We start from the raw sequence: 15,467 nt of genomic DNA, 5'->3' as shown, positions 1-15,467 counted from the left end.
TCTTACCGCTTGTCCCGCGTTAAGCGGGAAGCCGCACTCGGTTCAGGCTTTAGGGAAGTACCACGCTACACGTCAATGAGGCTAACGCGAATAAACGCAAGAGGATCGTAAAAAAAAAAGCGAAAACGAAATCCCTGAGCGTACCAGCTTCTACTCCGTCTTCCTTTTTTTTTTCTTCACCTGAAGGCTCCTGACTCCTCGCCGATTGTGCTAGAATTGTGACGTCAGAGACACACGCTAAACATTCTTGCGTGCCATTTTTGGATAAAAAGATATTTCGATGAAACATTACTTTAGCACACTTTTAAAATGGTTCGAAAACCATCTCTTTCCCTTCATAATCGATCGACAGTTGTAAAATGACTGGAATACGCATATGCAAAGTTATTGATTGACAAGGGAAAAAATAGTTTAAAAAAAATAATTTTACAAGTGTGCCAAAGAGATTTGTAGTGTAGTTTCAACAAAATGTTCTTTTATGTAAAAATGGCACGCAGAAATTTTTAGCGTGTATTTTCTCGCGTCTGACGTCACAATCTGACATGTCCGAGGATCCAGGAGCCTTAATTCTTCTTCGATTCATCGCCGAAAATTATGTTTGCGATCGTTTGATTTTCACGCAGCACTTTTACAGGGTTTATAATTTTTGTGGGGTGGAAAGGAGGGAGGGAGGTAGGAAATATTGTACGTAGGGTGAGATCTGTTATTAAAGAAAAGAATTTATTTCAAGTGTGATCTAAGAGAGTATAGCGAGTTAAAATGTTCAACAATTTCTATAATATTTAAATAAGGAAAATGTAGATTTCGTTTTTGACAAATATAACTGAGTTATTCAAGTGTCAAAAATTAAAATAATACAATAGCAAAATACAGGATTTTTCGAGAAATCTTTCGAGAAATTATATTGATATTAGCGACATCACAAAGTGTTCTTTCGTGTAATATTTATATATAATATTAATACTATCTCTTTCGAGCTTTTACCTTTTTCCTGTATCAAGACTATTTTGAAAACTTTCCAGAATAGACAATTCGCTCGTATCGAATAAAGCGAACTGTCCTTTTTTTCTCTCCCTCTCTCGCACAATTCAGTTTTCGTTAATTGTATAATTTTTCCCCCGATTTTTCTCTTTGTTGCAATTTCAGCATGTATTTTCGCTTCGTTATAATACTATTTTCGTAGCGAGATTTCTTGCCTTTCTCCCTTAGAACTTAGACCCACTTCAACTCCCATTTCGGTCGCACTGTAATATTTATTTCAGAAATCCTTGACATGTGTTGCTCATGATTAAAAAAAAAAAGATGAGAATAATCCGTTGTATAAAAATTGAATCGGGACCTTCGTGTGAAACTTACGTGCACAAAAATATCCAATAGTCTTCACAATCTCAATACACTAGCACCGCACTTTTGCAATATTTAGATATTCTGGAAACGTACCGTTAATCAAATAATTCCGCGATTTTACTCGTTATCAATTAAATATGCATAATAACTGGTTAGCCACGCAATTGGTAACAATTGATATTTCCGATTGTATATATACGCGATGTCGTATTAGCTCAAGTCTTGACTCGAAGAGAACTTGCAAGATTATATTTAGGTCTCGATAGTTTCGCAAGGATAAATCCACCCTCGGAAATACAATCCCCCTTCACATTTTTGCGTTTAGTCGTATTAGTTCGTGTGTGCTCTATAAATCTATAAATAGTCTATACCGTTTAATCCTGCCTCCCAGCCTAGAGCGTGCGTAGAGATGTGAATTTTTATTCATAATTCATATATGTTTAATCGAACGATCGCGAATTGATGGTACGCTATAAAGAGCAGTTTTGAAAATTGAAAGACAAAAAAGAATTTTTTAAATAGCACGTTTTATAAATGAGAGAAGACGCGATTTTTCTCGTCGGAAATATGGAAAACAGCTAATGGAACATACGTAAATTAGCTACGAAGTCTCGAAAAGTCGAGCAGTTTTGACCATTTTATATCAAGCTGTGATAAAAAAAAAGCGATTTGGTAGGAGATTGTAGAATCTTTTCCCTCGTCAATCTTTTTTTATTGTCACCTGCGAAAAAAAACTTGTAAACTCACATCTCTAGTTGCAGCGTGGTACTAAAGTTCCCGCATTCACCACTATTACACATACACACGCAAAACATACACGTACACGTCAATTATGAAACTTCTTTAGGAACCTTTTTTGGAACCATTACGTAGCGCCCTGTCACGAATCACGAACGTATTTTGCCACCTGTCACACAGTGTGTCCCTGATAAAAAAAAATATGTACAAAGATACCCCAGATTCACGTCACATATTGCTCTCATTCAAGTTCAACAATCCTCATCACAGTTATATATGTGTATATGGACACCGTAAAAAATCATCTCCACGGCTCTCCCTCCTCAAAATTTATTCAAAGTGTACCCCCCCATTTTCTTCTAGTAGAAAAAAAAAAGAAAAGACCCACACGGTAGACACGAACGATCTTAGATATTCCGCCCCTTGTAGTAGGAAATTTTCGGCGATCTCCTTCTCTTCATGTTCAAAGAAAATGAATTCTTAATCGCGGACGAAAGGAGCTGAAAATTTTCTATTCGCGATGTACACATTATTGTTCGAATGTATGCTCTCTTCTCTCTGCTACGAATTCCTCACTCTCTTCGATAATTCTCATTGCCATAATTACCATATATTTATTGTAAGAATGTTCACGAATTTAGCAATAATAGTTTGACGCCTGGATGAGCGATAGAAGATTTTGTCACAACTGGATGGATTTCACTCTACATCCTCTTGATTTATTATTATTTTTTTTTTTATTGCAAATTCTCTAGAGAATCGTTCTTTCGTGCTTCTCGCGGTATCGTATCTCGATAGCGGTTCAGGGGATCAATATATAAATATAACCCGAGCGTGACAGCCGAACGACTGTTATGTATCGAATAGTCAATCGCAGAGAAATTTGCAGCGGAGACATATTTTATAAATAGTTGACCCTCCATTGCACGATATTGGCAAGGATACAAATCACGCGACCTGGATTTCTACTGTAGAAATGTTGCCGCTTTTAGAAGTTCCCTTAACAAGAACCAGCCAGCGATCTTTTGCGAGAGGAGACACGCGTTTTCGTATTTTTCATACAAAATTTGCTGTTTTTTTTTTTTTTTTTATTTCTATTTTACTTTCCAAATTGATTTTAGTGTGGAAAGAGAAATCTTGCAATGAAGGGTTGATCACTTGCGTTATGGATCAGATTTCGTTCTGATGGAAGAATTTCACTGCGACAGTGATTAAACTCATTCTTCTAAAAATCGACAAATTTTTTTGGGGGACATTTAATCGTTTGCGTTTTTTTTTTTTTAATGTATTTAGAAAATTGGAAAAGTTTGAAATGTTAAGTCTGCTAATTCTTGTAATTCAAAGCGCGATTAGTAGATTCATATAAAAGGAACACTTAAGAAATGAGGTCTTCAGGATAAAGTTTTAATTTTCCTAATGTTCGGATATCACTCATAATTATATATATATTTGAGAACGATATTCTGCAAAAAAAAGAGAGAGAAAAAGTTAAATTTCGCCTAACACATTTCAGCTGATTGTAGATAAAAACTTGTCATTGATAACTCACGAATGCAATTAGAACGCAGCTTAATCAAACTTTTTTAATACATTCTATGAACTTGACCACGTTTTTATATAGCATTCTTATTGTCACATAAAACATTCACATTCTTATTCTTTGTAGCAAATTCAGGATGCCGCATAAATTTTTTACTTAAAAAAAAATAGAAATATGCACATATTGGCGCGTAGCAAAATTCATTTAATGAAAATAGTGCCAAATATTTGATAATTAATTAGAGCGAAATGACCCCTTAAGTTTCTTCTTTAAAAAAGCTCTACTGCATGTGAATATAAATGCACTTCATTTTTATAGCTAAGGACATGATCGATCAATTTTGACGTATTTTGGAGTAAATTTGGTCACAATTGTAATTTTGAAACAATATTTATAAATAAGCAATTCATTAATTGCTCTTTTGCAGAGCTCTTTTTACTCCGATTCGCAAATATTTGTCAAGAATATTTGTCATCTGTCCAAATACATATATCCGGCATGTTTCGGCTTTTAAACTTTATTAAGGATAAAAGACAAAAAATTGACATTTAAATATAAAAATCGAATAAGCCAGTCTTTTCTATACCGTTGCAAACGACAACGCAAAAGCGCATTGTGTTCCTATAATATATCTTAATCTCTCAGTGTCAAACATTTTTATAAGACTGTCGATTTTAATAACGATATTTATAACGAAGTCCCAATATAAGATCGAGTGTTAATTTACGTCACGTGTAGTGTTCTCGTTGGAACAATATTGTTTGTCTTCCAAGTTTGTAATTTCGCTATAATTACGTCGTTCTTTGGCTTTTAACATCTTGTCTCTTCCGATGGCTTGCCAGACTAGCAATAAAAAAAATAAAAAAAAAAAAAAACGAGTCCCCCTCAATTGCTCCCCCAATGTAACTTCGAGCTCGCTCATCTTCCGTTTCCGGTCTGCAAAGACGACGTTACTCGCGTGTCAACTGACTTCCGCTTCGATTTGTGAGCGTTCGAAATGTACGACGTCCGTATACAGGATGCCCCATTTGCTGACTGAGTGTCCTTTTTACATACATCATCTGTATAAAAATATATTTGGAAATTTATCGAGAGAAAAGATTCCCATTACATCTTTTTTCTCAGTACACTTCAAGGGCTGCATCCTCGAAGAGTCCGATAAAGACTTTAATCAAACGAATCTTGTCAGCTAGAAAAAATTCCGCGATCATCCAACCATCATCCTCTTTCATTACTAATTAATTCATTACTAATTCCAAGGAACAATCAGCAGGATACGGTGGGACACCCTGTATACGCACACACACGCACACACACATACACACACGTGTATGCAAGAGCATACATAAACATAAAATTCTGTACAATTAGAGAAGCCGATTTAACGATCGGGAAAACAATGACTTGTGGCGATGGACAAGAAAATTAAAGCAAAATACACACATCGTAGTAGTAAAAAAAAAAAACGTCGGGGTGTCCGTCGTTTCGGCGTAACGCTCCTTCCCCCCGCCCCCCGTTTGTAATTTGTGTAACACTTTTTGATCGTTTATCGATATACCGTACACTTGTTAACGCTATATATATATATATAATATAAATATAAATATATATATAAAAAAATATATCTGTTTTACGCGGTGATTCTCCCCCGATCGAGACGCGCCATTTTGTCGATTGATCCGATTCGATTTCGAGGGATCGATATATATCGATGGAAGGACGTGGGGGAATTACCGGCGTCCCCGAAGGACGAGAGCGGTATTCCAAGCGTAGGGAAATCTATTGTACATTGATTATTGATACATTAATTATGATAACAATAAATTATATACAAAGTCAAAGAGGAAACGTTATATACATATATATATCGGATCAGTCTTAGTTTTTTCCGAACACAATAGTTCGTTTCGTTCTCCAATTCGTTTCTTTTTTACCCTCGTTTTTTTTTTTTTTTTTTTTTTTTTTTCATTTTGTTCCGTCCACGCGGTTGATGACTGACGTTTTAATTTCGGAGCCGATGTATGCACGGACTCCAGGTGGTTGGTTGGTCTCTCTGCATTTTTCTTCATTTTATTACACGGAGATCGAATCTCCGTTCTCCCTCCGATTTGCGATGCGCGATTTGTCCTTGTTCTCCGTTTTTTTTTCTTTTGACTCTTTATACCGTATCTCTTTATACCGCAATGCCGGATTCGTCGCTCGACCGGATGGCAATATATGTGTGAGTAATGCCCTTACAATGCCTGTCTAACTGTGGATTGTTACGATTTTTTTTCCTCTTCGTCGTTCTTTCATAATTCGTTTTAAGTAGTACAAATTTCCCGTTTAGAATTTCGTGCAGTCTTGGGCTCCTCGGCGCATTTGCATCCATCAAGTGCCTCAAATTGCAGTTGCAGAAATTATTGCTGGAAAGAGAGGCATAAAATCATTCGACAATAAAAATGATATACACTTTCATGGATATCGTAATAAATAAATACGCGATAAAACATTTTTATCATAAACTTGGCAAAATTGATTTCGACGTAACTAGCAATTTTATTCAATACTTTTACGACGTTTCGACCATTTGGTTGTGGTCCTTATCAAATGAGAATTCTATAACACAATATTACAGAATAGTTTTTAACAATGTTGAAACATTTATGACCACAAACATACTCATCAATTAAAATGAAATTAACGCTTAACATTTGAATATGTTCTTGTATGTTTCAACATTGTTAAAAACTATTGTGTAATATTGTGTTATAGAATTCTCACTTGATAAGGACCACAACCAAATGGTCGAAACGTCGTGAAAGTATTGAATAAAATTGCTAGTTACGTCGAAATCAATTTTGCCAGGTTTATTTTCACCACTAGCGTCCAATATTAATTTTGATTGATCTTATTTTTATCATAGTTTTTGAAGGCTGAAAATTAAAAAATATCCTTAGAGGTCACACATATGACCTTGTATAAGACTGTGATAATACAGCTTTAATTAAAGCGGCAAAGGCTATAGATATATATGTATACATATATGTATACAATATGTGTATATATATATATATATATACATTGTCAAGGTTTTAATCATGCAAATGCGTCACTAGCCCATACTTGCATTTCAATGATCTTTATGCCATTAGCTTTGATGCAAAACAAAAGCTATATAATACACTTGTCTTTTTTTTGGTTCACCCATTTATTATATATCGCATTCGTCGTTTTCATCTCCGACAAAATCGGAAATTCGATCAAAGACTCGCTGCCTAAAGAGGCTTTTTCCGTTGCGAACGCAATGCTGCTATTTCCGTATGCGATTTGTGTTTCTTACGTCAATAAAATATAGACTGTAGATTTTCACTTAGCATTGATTTTGTTTCTTATGGCCACTTAATTTGCTTTATTACTCGGAGCACAATATATAGCTACGCGCTTTCAAAGCATGAATCTTCGTGAAAATGAACGTTTTGCTCTCGCATATAATGTTGGCTGTAACTTTGATTTTCTTATTCGGAAATGGCTTATTTGCATCTCACTTGTATATCAGAAAAACTGGATTTTTTTATACTTAAATTTCCCTTATAAAGAAAAATCACTGCACGTATCCAGCTCTAAGATTTTGGAATTGTCATCTTTATATGTTATATGCTATAATAATTATCCGCATTGTTGTTAAGATACGATAAAACTCTTAGAAATTTGTGATAAAAATATTGAGTACAATATTGCAATGTTGCTTCTGGTCGAAAAACAGTAATTTGCAATAGCGTTTTGCTCTTTTCACAATGTCTGTTAATACATTGAACGTGTCACATCATTTTTTTTTCATGCATGTAGATTTTTAATAGTATATGTGTACAGATTTTATATATAGTTATAGATACTTAATTATAGATATCATCTCTCGACTCACATAAAATAATTTTCTCACAAGCATTTTTGCTGTTTTATCGAAATCGATTATTGACTTTTTTTCTCGAACGTAACAAAGATTCATAAAAAAGAAAAATTTGAGATATGAGGAAACTCAAGAAGATTATCGAAGTTGAGATCAAGTACGCGAAATGCCAAGTGAAAATTTATCAAACTTAGCTGATATATAAACAACTAAATTAAATGTATATTAATAATTAAATTAAATGTATCTTTTTCAAATATAAAACGCCGTCTCTTAAAAAACAAAAAAAGGATTTAATAGTAATATATAAATATTATTATTAAAAATTTATAAAAAATTCTTAATTTATTAAAAATTTTATTGTATTTATATATTGTACAATGATTTTAAAATAAAAAATATTAATTCCTTAACAGCACATGTTCGAAAGGAGAATATTCAAAGGATATTTTACATTCTCAGGATGTTCTCTAAACGTCTTTCGGATATGAGTGTTGTTGGAATCATTATTAAAAATTTATTAAAAATTAAGGAAAATCATAATAAACTAGAGAAAGAACCGAAAGAAAGAATAAAGACAAAACTAGAATTAAAATATTAAAAAAGGAGACAATGGTGCACTATAGCATGCACACATATATACATCAGGCCTTATATTTCCTCAGCTATTATCTCGACACTTCTATCATTTATTATTTTTCTCATCTCTTCTGTATTTAGCGAAATTTCTCTCCCAGTCGTCTGACTAAAGTCTATTTGCAGATGTCGAAGCCGACAAGCAGGAGATATCTAATCAACGGGAGAACAATAATTTTGTATACACCGAAAAATCCTCGGCTAAACGAGCGACAAACGGCGAGGTCGAGGTGAAGGTTTACAAAGTTGGAGAATCGCCGGATCTTAGTCCGGTGAAAAACGCACGAAATGGGGAAGCGGAGGAAACGGAAGTTAAAAGAGCGAGGGTAAGTTGGTTCTTTATAAATTGGTCAAAAAATTAACACGAATATGCAGTTGAATAAAAAAAATGAAAAGGAAATTAGATTTGTATCTAAAAATTTTAATTTTTTTTTGCATCTTTTATAATAAAGTTTTTTTTTTTTATCCAGAAATGGCCAACTGATAAAGCCTATTATATAACCAAGGAGCTTCTCGTGACAGAACGAACGTACAAGAAGGATTTGGATGTTATTAATGTGGTAGGTAAAAAATTATTGCGCCAGTTCACAGAGGAAGCTAATGAGAAATTTTCGACAGTCAAGAAGAAGAGTCGAATTTTTTGATAATAATAATATATAAAGATTAGAATAATATATGTATATCTATATAATAATATATAGAAGATTAGAATTTCTTAATTATAATAATCTATAAAAAAACATTGAAAAGATATTTATCTAATATATATCTAATATTTATCTAATATATATAAATACAAAATCAAATATGAAAGGAATTAATAAGAACCAGGCGCAGATATTAAGCGCGATAACTTTGTTTTTAAATTCTTCATTAATTATATTCTCCACAAAATAATGAATGAAGAATTTAAAAACAAGTTTCTCCGCGCCTTCTCATATCTGATCGAATTTTGTAAAATCCTTGAAAATATTCTGAATTGCCATTTAATGTTCGCAGTGTTTCCGGGAGGAAGTTTCCAGGGAAGCGGAATTAGAAGGGGAATCGGTAGTCTCTCTGATCGAGTTGCTCGCTGACGCTCACGGGCCTTGCCTCCAGGAGATGGAGGTACGCATTAATCGCTGGGAGAACAACGTCCGTCACAATATCGGCGATTTTCTCTACAATACGTTGTTGAACATCCTGCCTCTCTACGACCAGTACCTCGAGAATCTAATTCCGGTGCTGGAGAAAATGGAATACTCGATGCGAACGTCACAACGCTTCGATCAACTCTGCCGGGATTTCGAGTCACAGAAGCATTGCTATTTGCCGTTGACCTCATTCCTTTTGAAACCTTTGCAACGATTATTGCATTACAACAGTATTATCGACAGTACGTGTAGATTAAAATATGGATTGTTCTTTTTTTTGTAATGTAACTTGATGCGTAACTTTTGCGATGTCTCTCTTTTAGGATTATTGGATTATTATCCGAAAGACCATACCGATTTTGAAGATTGTTTGGCAGCGAGAGATAGACTCGGCGAAACGCTACTTGAGGGACTTACAATTATAAATCAAGCGGTAAGAAAATTATCGCATCTTACTCTCTAAATTTTTTAGAATGGAATCTCACTCTAAAAGAGCAGAATTTCATCTCTTCCAAATCAATCTCTTCCAAAAGAGTGAAATTCTACTCCAAGAAATTTAGAGAGTACTAGCTTATCGAGTCTACTGTGAGAATACAGCATTTGAATGGTTTGGAACAAATAGTTAAATAGTTCCAATGTATTCTAATTTCTAATCTGCTTCTCATTATTGCAGGAAAACCTGGTACAATTGTGCGAAATGCAACGAGACATTACTGGCTTTGACAATTTAGTGCAAGAAGGTCGAAGGTTCATTAGACTAGGGTGTCTACAGAAGTATAGTCGTAAAGGTTTTCAACAGCGTATGTTCTTCTTGGTAAGTCTCCCGGTATATTTTTTGTTAATTAGTGTGACACAAGGCAGCGAGATTAATTATCGCGTTTACCTTCACAGTTCTCGGACGTGTTATTGTATACATTCCGTACTCAACAACCAACACAATGCTTCCGTGTACATGGTCAACTACCATTGAAAGGAATGAAGATTCAAGATGCGGATAATAAAACTGGGACGGATTTCGCGTTTATTATTGATGGACAAGGAAATCAGTAAGTGTCAAGTCATATTTCTCAAATTATATTGCATTAAAAAGATAATAATCAAGAGATACTAATCAGTCAACGTGGTGTATCTTTTTGCCACTTGCATTTAAAGTTACACTTCTCGTTAAATTCGAATCGTTTTATTTTTGCAGATCATTAACAGTTGCAACAGGTAATGAAGAAGAGAAAGAGAGATGGATAGAAGATTTGAACATCGCTGTAACGCAAGCCGATGCGTCAGATGCGAAGATGCCATATTTGAGTTTAAAGTCTTGTAGTGAGTTCCAAAATCTTTGGATTTTGTTGTTTGAATAATAAAAGTAAAGATTCCATTTAAACTTTGTCTTTTTTATGCAAAAGTTTTAGGTTCAGCTGACGAAGTCGGAGATGGTGTAGGATTAGAAGTAGATCGAACTAGTTGCGGAGGTGCAAAGGCCTCACAACGTAGCAATACTACAGTTCATGTTTGCTGGCATCGCAATACAAGTATTAGTTACAGCGATCAATTACGAGCGTTTCAGGTATGTTAGAATTCTGGATTATATATGTATCTCAAACACACACACACACACACCTTTTTCATTGTGTGAGAGATTTGTATATTCTATATAAAAATTAATCAACGTTTATTATGTTTCAGAATCAGCTAAGTGGATTTCTTCTGCGGAAATTCAAAAATAGCAATGGTTGGCAAAAGCTCTGGGTTGTATTTACTAACTTTTGCTTATTCTTCTACAAGTCTCATCTAGATAATTTTCCCTTGGCTAGTTTGCCGTTATTAGGATACACTGTATCCACACCGTCGGAAAAAGACGGGATTAATAAGGATTTTGTATTCAAACTACAATTCAAGAATCATGTATATTTCTTCCGAGCAGAAAGTGATTATACTTTTGGAAGGTAAATATGCAACATACTCTTATAAGTCAAAAACATTTTTTTACATATAAATATATGATTAATGATTACATATTTAAATTTTATCTTGTATATGTCACGGTTTAAGAAAGGCATAATAAACTTACATTTTTTTTCAGATGGATTGAAGTCATTCGAAGTGCAACTCAACAAAGCCATGTGCCCGCCAGCATGAATGGAAAAGAAGAATATTAGAATTTAATCTATACATGATAATGAAAAAATTATCAAGATATGAACCATTTATCAAAGAATTATGCTATGTAGTATGATTTTGAGATGTGTAACAAGAAAGTCTAAATCTTTGGCCTTATACTTGAAATCAAAAATTGCGTGTATCTCGGATTTTATATCTATCTAAAAATTAATCAGTGCTCTGGAAGAATAACTCATGTCCAATTGCATTTTTTACTATTATGTAAATTATAGATTTACATACTGGTAATATCTTGGAAGCATTTACTTAAAAGTGATATTTTTAATCATAATTCTTCTAAGATTGTATTTTCAAACTGAAGTCATTCTTCTAGAAAACGTTACAAGAGAGTTTGAAGATAATTAAAAATTTTAATATAAATAAATAATATAATGACAAAGAGATATTTAAAAAAATTATTTAGAGACAAAAATATAAAAAGATTTTATGTACAAATTGCAAAATTTTTTATGTGATTTTTTATGCTTTGGGTACAAATTTAGTGATTGATATTAAATTATATTTAGACAAGAATTTCGATATTATATCACAAACTTACGAAGAATATATAAAAGAGTATATACGTATAAAAATATATAAAAATTTGTAAATATATATTTACACATATATATAAATCGCACTTGTTTAGAATTATTAAAATTTTTTTATATTTGATCTATATTAAACGATAATAATTGCGTAGATAATTCAAAATCAAACGTAATAATATAAAAGCATATAATGTATTTTTAGAAATTGCTTTTAACGACAAAGATTTTGTCGTTATAAGCATGCATTACATATAATTGGCTTGCATTATTATTCAATGTATATAAAACGAATATAACATTATGTTAGATTTGTATCTATATAAGTATTTACATTATCAGTACTCTTTCAAGATGCATTCTGTTATATAACATAAATAAGTAAAGGTTTGGTGACATTATCAATGCAAGGAATTATACGTGTATTAATATTGGACCAATTTTGTATTCAAACCATTATCTTTAACGTTCATTGTTTTCAATAAGACAATAATTTTATACATTTTTTCCTTTTATAAGATCTAATTCGTTTAAATAGAATGCATAACGTAATTATAGAGAGTTATATTGTAAGCTGTAGATGCGTAATAAGATATGCTTATGATTTAACTCAACTTTAATAAATGGTGCCATCATGCTTTTGAGAACCAGTATGACGTAGCATCTGCAAAGAGACTGAAAAGTTTTTTGGAGGATGGCACGATATATATATAATACCATATAACAATGTTTTTGATATCTCTATTGCTATTTTTAAATGACGGAATTTGTACACCCTTCCTTTCTGTACACCCCGTCCAACCTAAATAATAAATCAAAGAGATAAATAATTAATTAAGTTAGCCATTAAGCATGTCCAATTATGATTTTATATTGTATAAATGCGTAAAAAATGTGGAAGTCGATCTATTTAAATGTCTTTTTAACATCAAAAGACATTTAAAAGGATGTTTTGAATTTTTGTGTCATTTGGAGAGATTGATTGTTGTGTAATTTAGATTTATAGTTAATATATAACATGAAAGAGAGTTAGAATTTATATATATATATATAGTATAGTTAAAAATAAAAAGCCATGAGTATATATTTAGAAATGAAGGCTTATACAAATGCTTTGTGATGTGGAAACATATCTACATAGAAATTTGTTTTTAAATCGTAGACAGGTTTTTAAACTTCAATTTTGTCTCTCATAAAATATCTGACATACAATACTTGTGGAGCATTCAACAATCTAACAGATAGTTTAACATTATTGTAATATTATAAGATTAACATGTACAAGAGATTTCCTTCATTATCTTTTAATTATCTGCTTTGTCAGATTGGAAAGTGTTATTATGAAATAACATTATTAATTTGCGACAGATGCAATTACACTTTGTAACAGTAATAACCATAGATTTAAATCAAAATATTCGCAATTAAAATGGAGATAAACTCTAATATTAGCATACCAAGAGTATTTATCTGCGAAAGATGCAAACAAAAAGAACAGACTTGTACTGCGCAATATTAAAATTACGATATTATAAATACAACAATAAAGTCAGTAGGAAAGATCATAAGGAATATACTGTGTTCTAATGAAATCAAAGTGTGTTAGAGAATTTGCATGAAAACATAAAATATATATGTAATGTTTGCTATAATGGATAGATTCTCTATACAATATTCGTTTTCTTAAAGTAGCTCAATTTTGAGAAATCGTTTTCTGATATAATCAATATCGAAATAGTCTATGTATTTCAGATACATGTATCTTCCACTGATCAATCCATTGTATTTCAAGAAATACAACTTTTCTTTAATTATCTTCTACAACTAATAAGACGAATGAACGTAACATTATAATTATGTAGAATTATCAGCATATTTTGTTGCAATAAACATATCAATAGGATTGCAAATCTTCTTTCTACTAATAATATTGAATATTTTATATAGATAGCAAAACTAATGTTATAACATTTTTTTGTCTTATATAATATCAGAATCTTTTGATTACATTAATTCAATTTTTTCTTATTTAAGTCTTTAAATAGACTTCCAACATAGTATATTTGAAATATTGTATTTTTTATAATTTCCATCATTACTTTATAATGAATCATTCAGAAATAAAAACGACGTCAATGATTATATTATTTTCAATATAGAACCACAATAGAATTTTATTTACAATGTTTCTTTGACAGTATATAATAATAATAAATAAACTGATTTATCTAGTTAGTCCTGTATTACGTAATTGTAATTAATACAATATTCATTATATAAGATGTCCAAAAATTATTGTACTGATTCTCCACAATTGATAAAATAATATAAATTATTTATTAGTTATTAGTTATTTATATACATTTGTGATAGGCACACTATGTATATTAAAATCGAAGATAAATCTTCTGAGAAAGAACGTCACATTTCTTGATTGAATTTCGCAGAAAAAACGAGTCTTAAACGATACACGAGGAAAAAAATAAGAAAAAAATCGTATTAATCTGCTGTTATAATCACGCTTATATCCTTACAAAAATCTCGCTAATCAAAAATACGCGCCAGATCTACGTCACGTTACGTCACGCGCAAATAGCGCATACTTCATGCACGAGCGTGGGAAAAAATCGCCGGTAATGTATGCTGAAACGATTTTCTTAGCAAGTAATGTGGCTTAGTAATTAACTTAATGAGTTTTGGTACTTATATATTGTATACATTCTTATGATGATCACTTTGATCGATGACACGTTGAGCGGATTTTATAAATCGCGATGACGCACTCGTGAATATATATTTGTTAAAATATAACCTATTAAACACCGAATATATTAAGTAAAAAATATTAGAGGACCGGAAAAAATACAAAAGTTAATTATATAATTAATTAATTTTTTGGAATATTTCGCTGTCAAGTAAACTATCGATTTTATTGTCTGATAGAGATATAAAAACGAATAATCGATCCATAATTATTTATAGTAAATTATTTATAGTAAATTGTTTATAGTAACGCAAAAGGAACATTTATAGCTACGCATTGCTTCTGCAATTTATAATTATCTTTTGTAATAATCGATTTTTTTACAATATATACGTCTCTGTTACAGCTAATTTTCTCGCCGGAAGTTGGAAAAACTAGAAATCATGGAATTTCCATTTCAAATCTCGAGGAAGAAAAAATGTATAGGATTCCCGCAATTACATAATATATTCATATTCCAAGACGTTTAAGAGACGGCCAACAATATATATTCGACAATTGCTTCTTCGATATCAGCGAAGACGATCGCTTACAATCGACATAAAAAACGGATCCTGGCACTTGATGTCCTGTTCATATAAAATGTACGGTATAAAGTAATGAATTCAATTAATTTCTCATCGATCGTTATCTTAATCACGCGTTAATCGCACACATTGCATATATATATATCTCTTATTCGATAAAATATTCTTCTCCAGCTCGAAGACTAAAGAAA

General features: G+C 32.0%; 1 protein-coding gene across 1 annotated transcript; it reads left to right on the top strand.

The window, feature by feature from the left end:
- The first annotated feature begins 26 nt into the window (after nucleotides 1-26).
- LOC114937500 (FERM, ARHGEF and pleckstrin domain-containing protein 1-like) lies at nucleotides 27-13,895 on the top strand. Its single transcript, XM_029310983.2, has 11 exons — nucleotides 27-5,846; nucleotides 8,277-8,476; nucleotides 8,621-8,710; nucleotides 9,150-9,525; nucleotides 9,607-9,716; nucleotides 9,957-10,097; nucleotides 10,175-10,329; nucleotides 10,476-10,600; nucleotides 10,684-10,844; nucleotides 10,964-11,223; nucleotides 11,361-13,895. Exons 1-11 carry the CDS (start codon nucleotides 5,843-5,845, stop codon nucleotides 11,434-11,436), a joined length of 1,698 nt encoding a protein of 565 aa, XP_029166816.1. The 5' UTR covers nucleotides 27-5,842; the 3' UTR covers nucleotides 11,437-13,895.
- Nucleotides 13,896-15,467: the final 1,572 nt, after the last annotated feature.

This window comes from Nylanderia fulva, unplaced genomic scaffold (assembly GCF_048542155.1).
Source record: "Nylanderia fulva isolate GAGA-0341 unplaced genomic scaffold, ASM4854215v1 Scaffold34, whole genome shotgun sequence".
NCBI classification, from domain to species: domain Eukaryota; kingdom Metazoa; phylum Arthropoda; class Insecta; order Hymenoptera; family Formicidae; genus Nylanderia; species Nylanderia fulva.
The sequence above is the reverse complement of the archived record's forward strand: the minus strand, read 5'-3'. Positions and strand labels throughout refer to the sequence as shown.

Excerpts from the sequence above, each read along its gene's own strand:
- LOC114937500 (XM_029310983.2), top strand. Across the intron at positions 8,711-9,149 it reads ATTTGGATGTTATTAATGTG|TGTTTCCGGGAGGAAGTTTC; the intron begins GTAGGTAAAAAA and ends TAATGTTCGCAG. Across the intron at positions 9,717-9,956 it reads TTACAATTATAAATCAAGCG|GAAAACCTGGTACAATTGTG; the intron begins GTAAGAAAATTA and ends TCATTATTGCAG.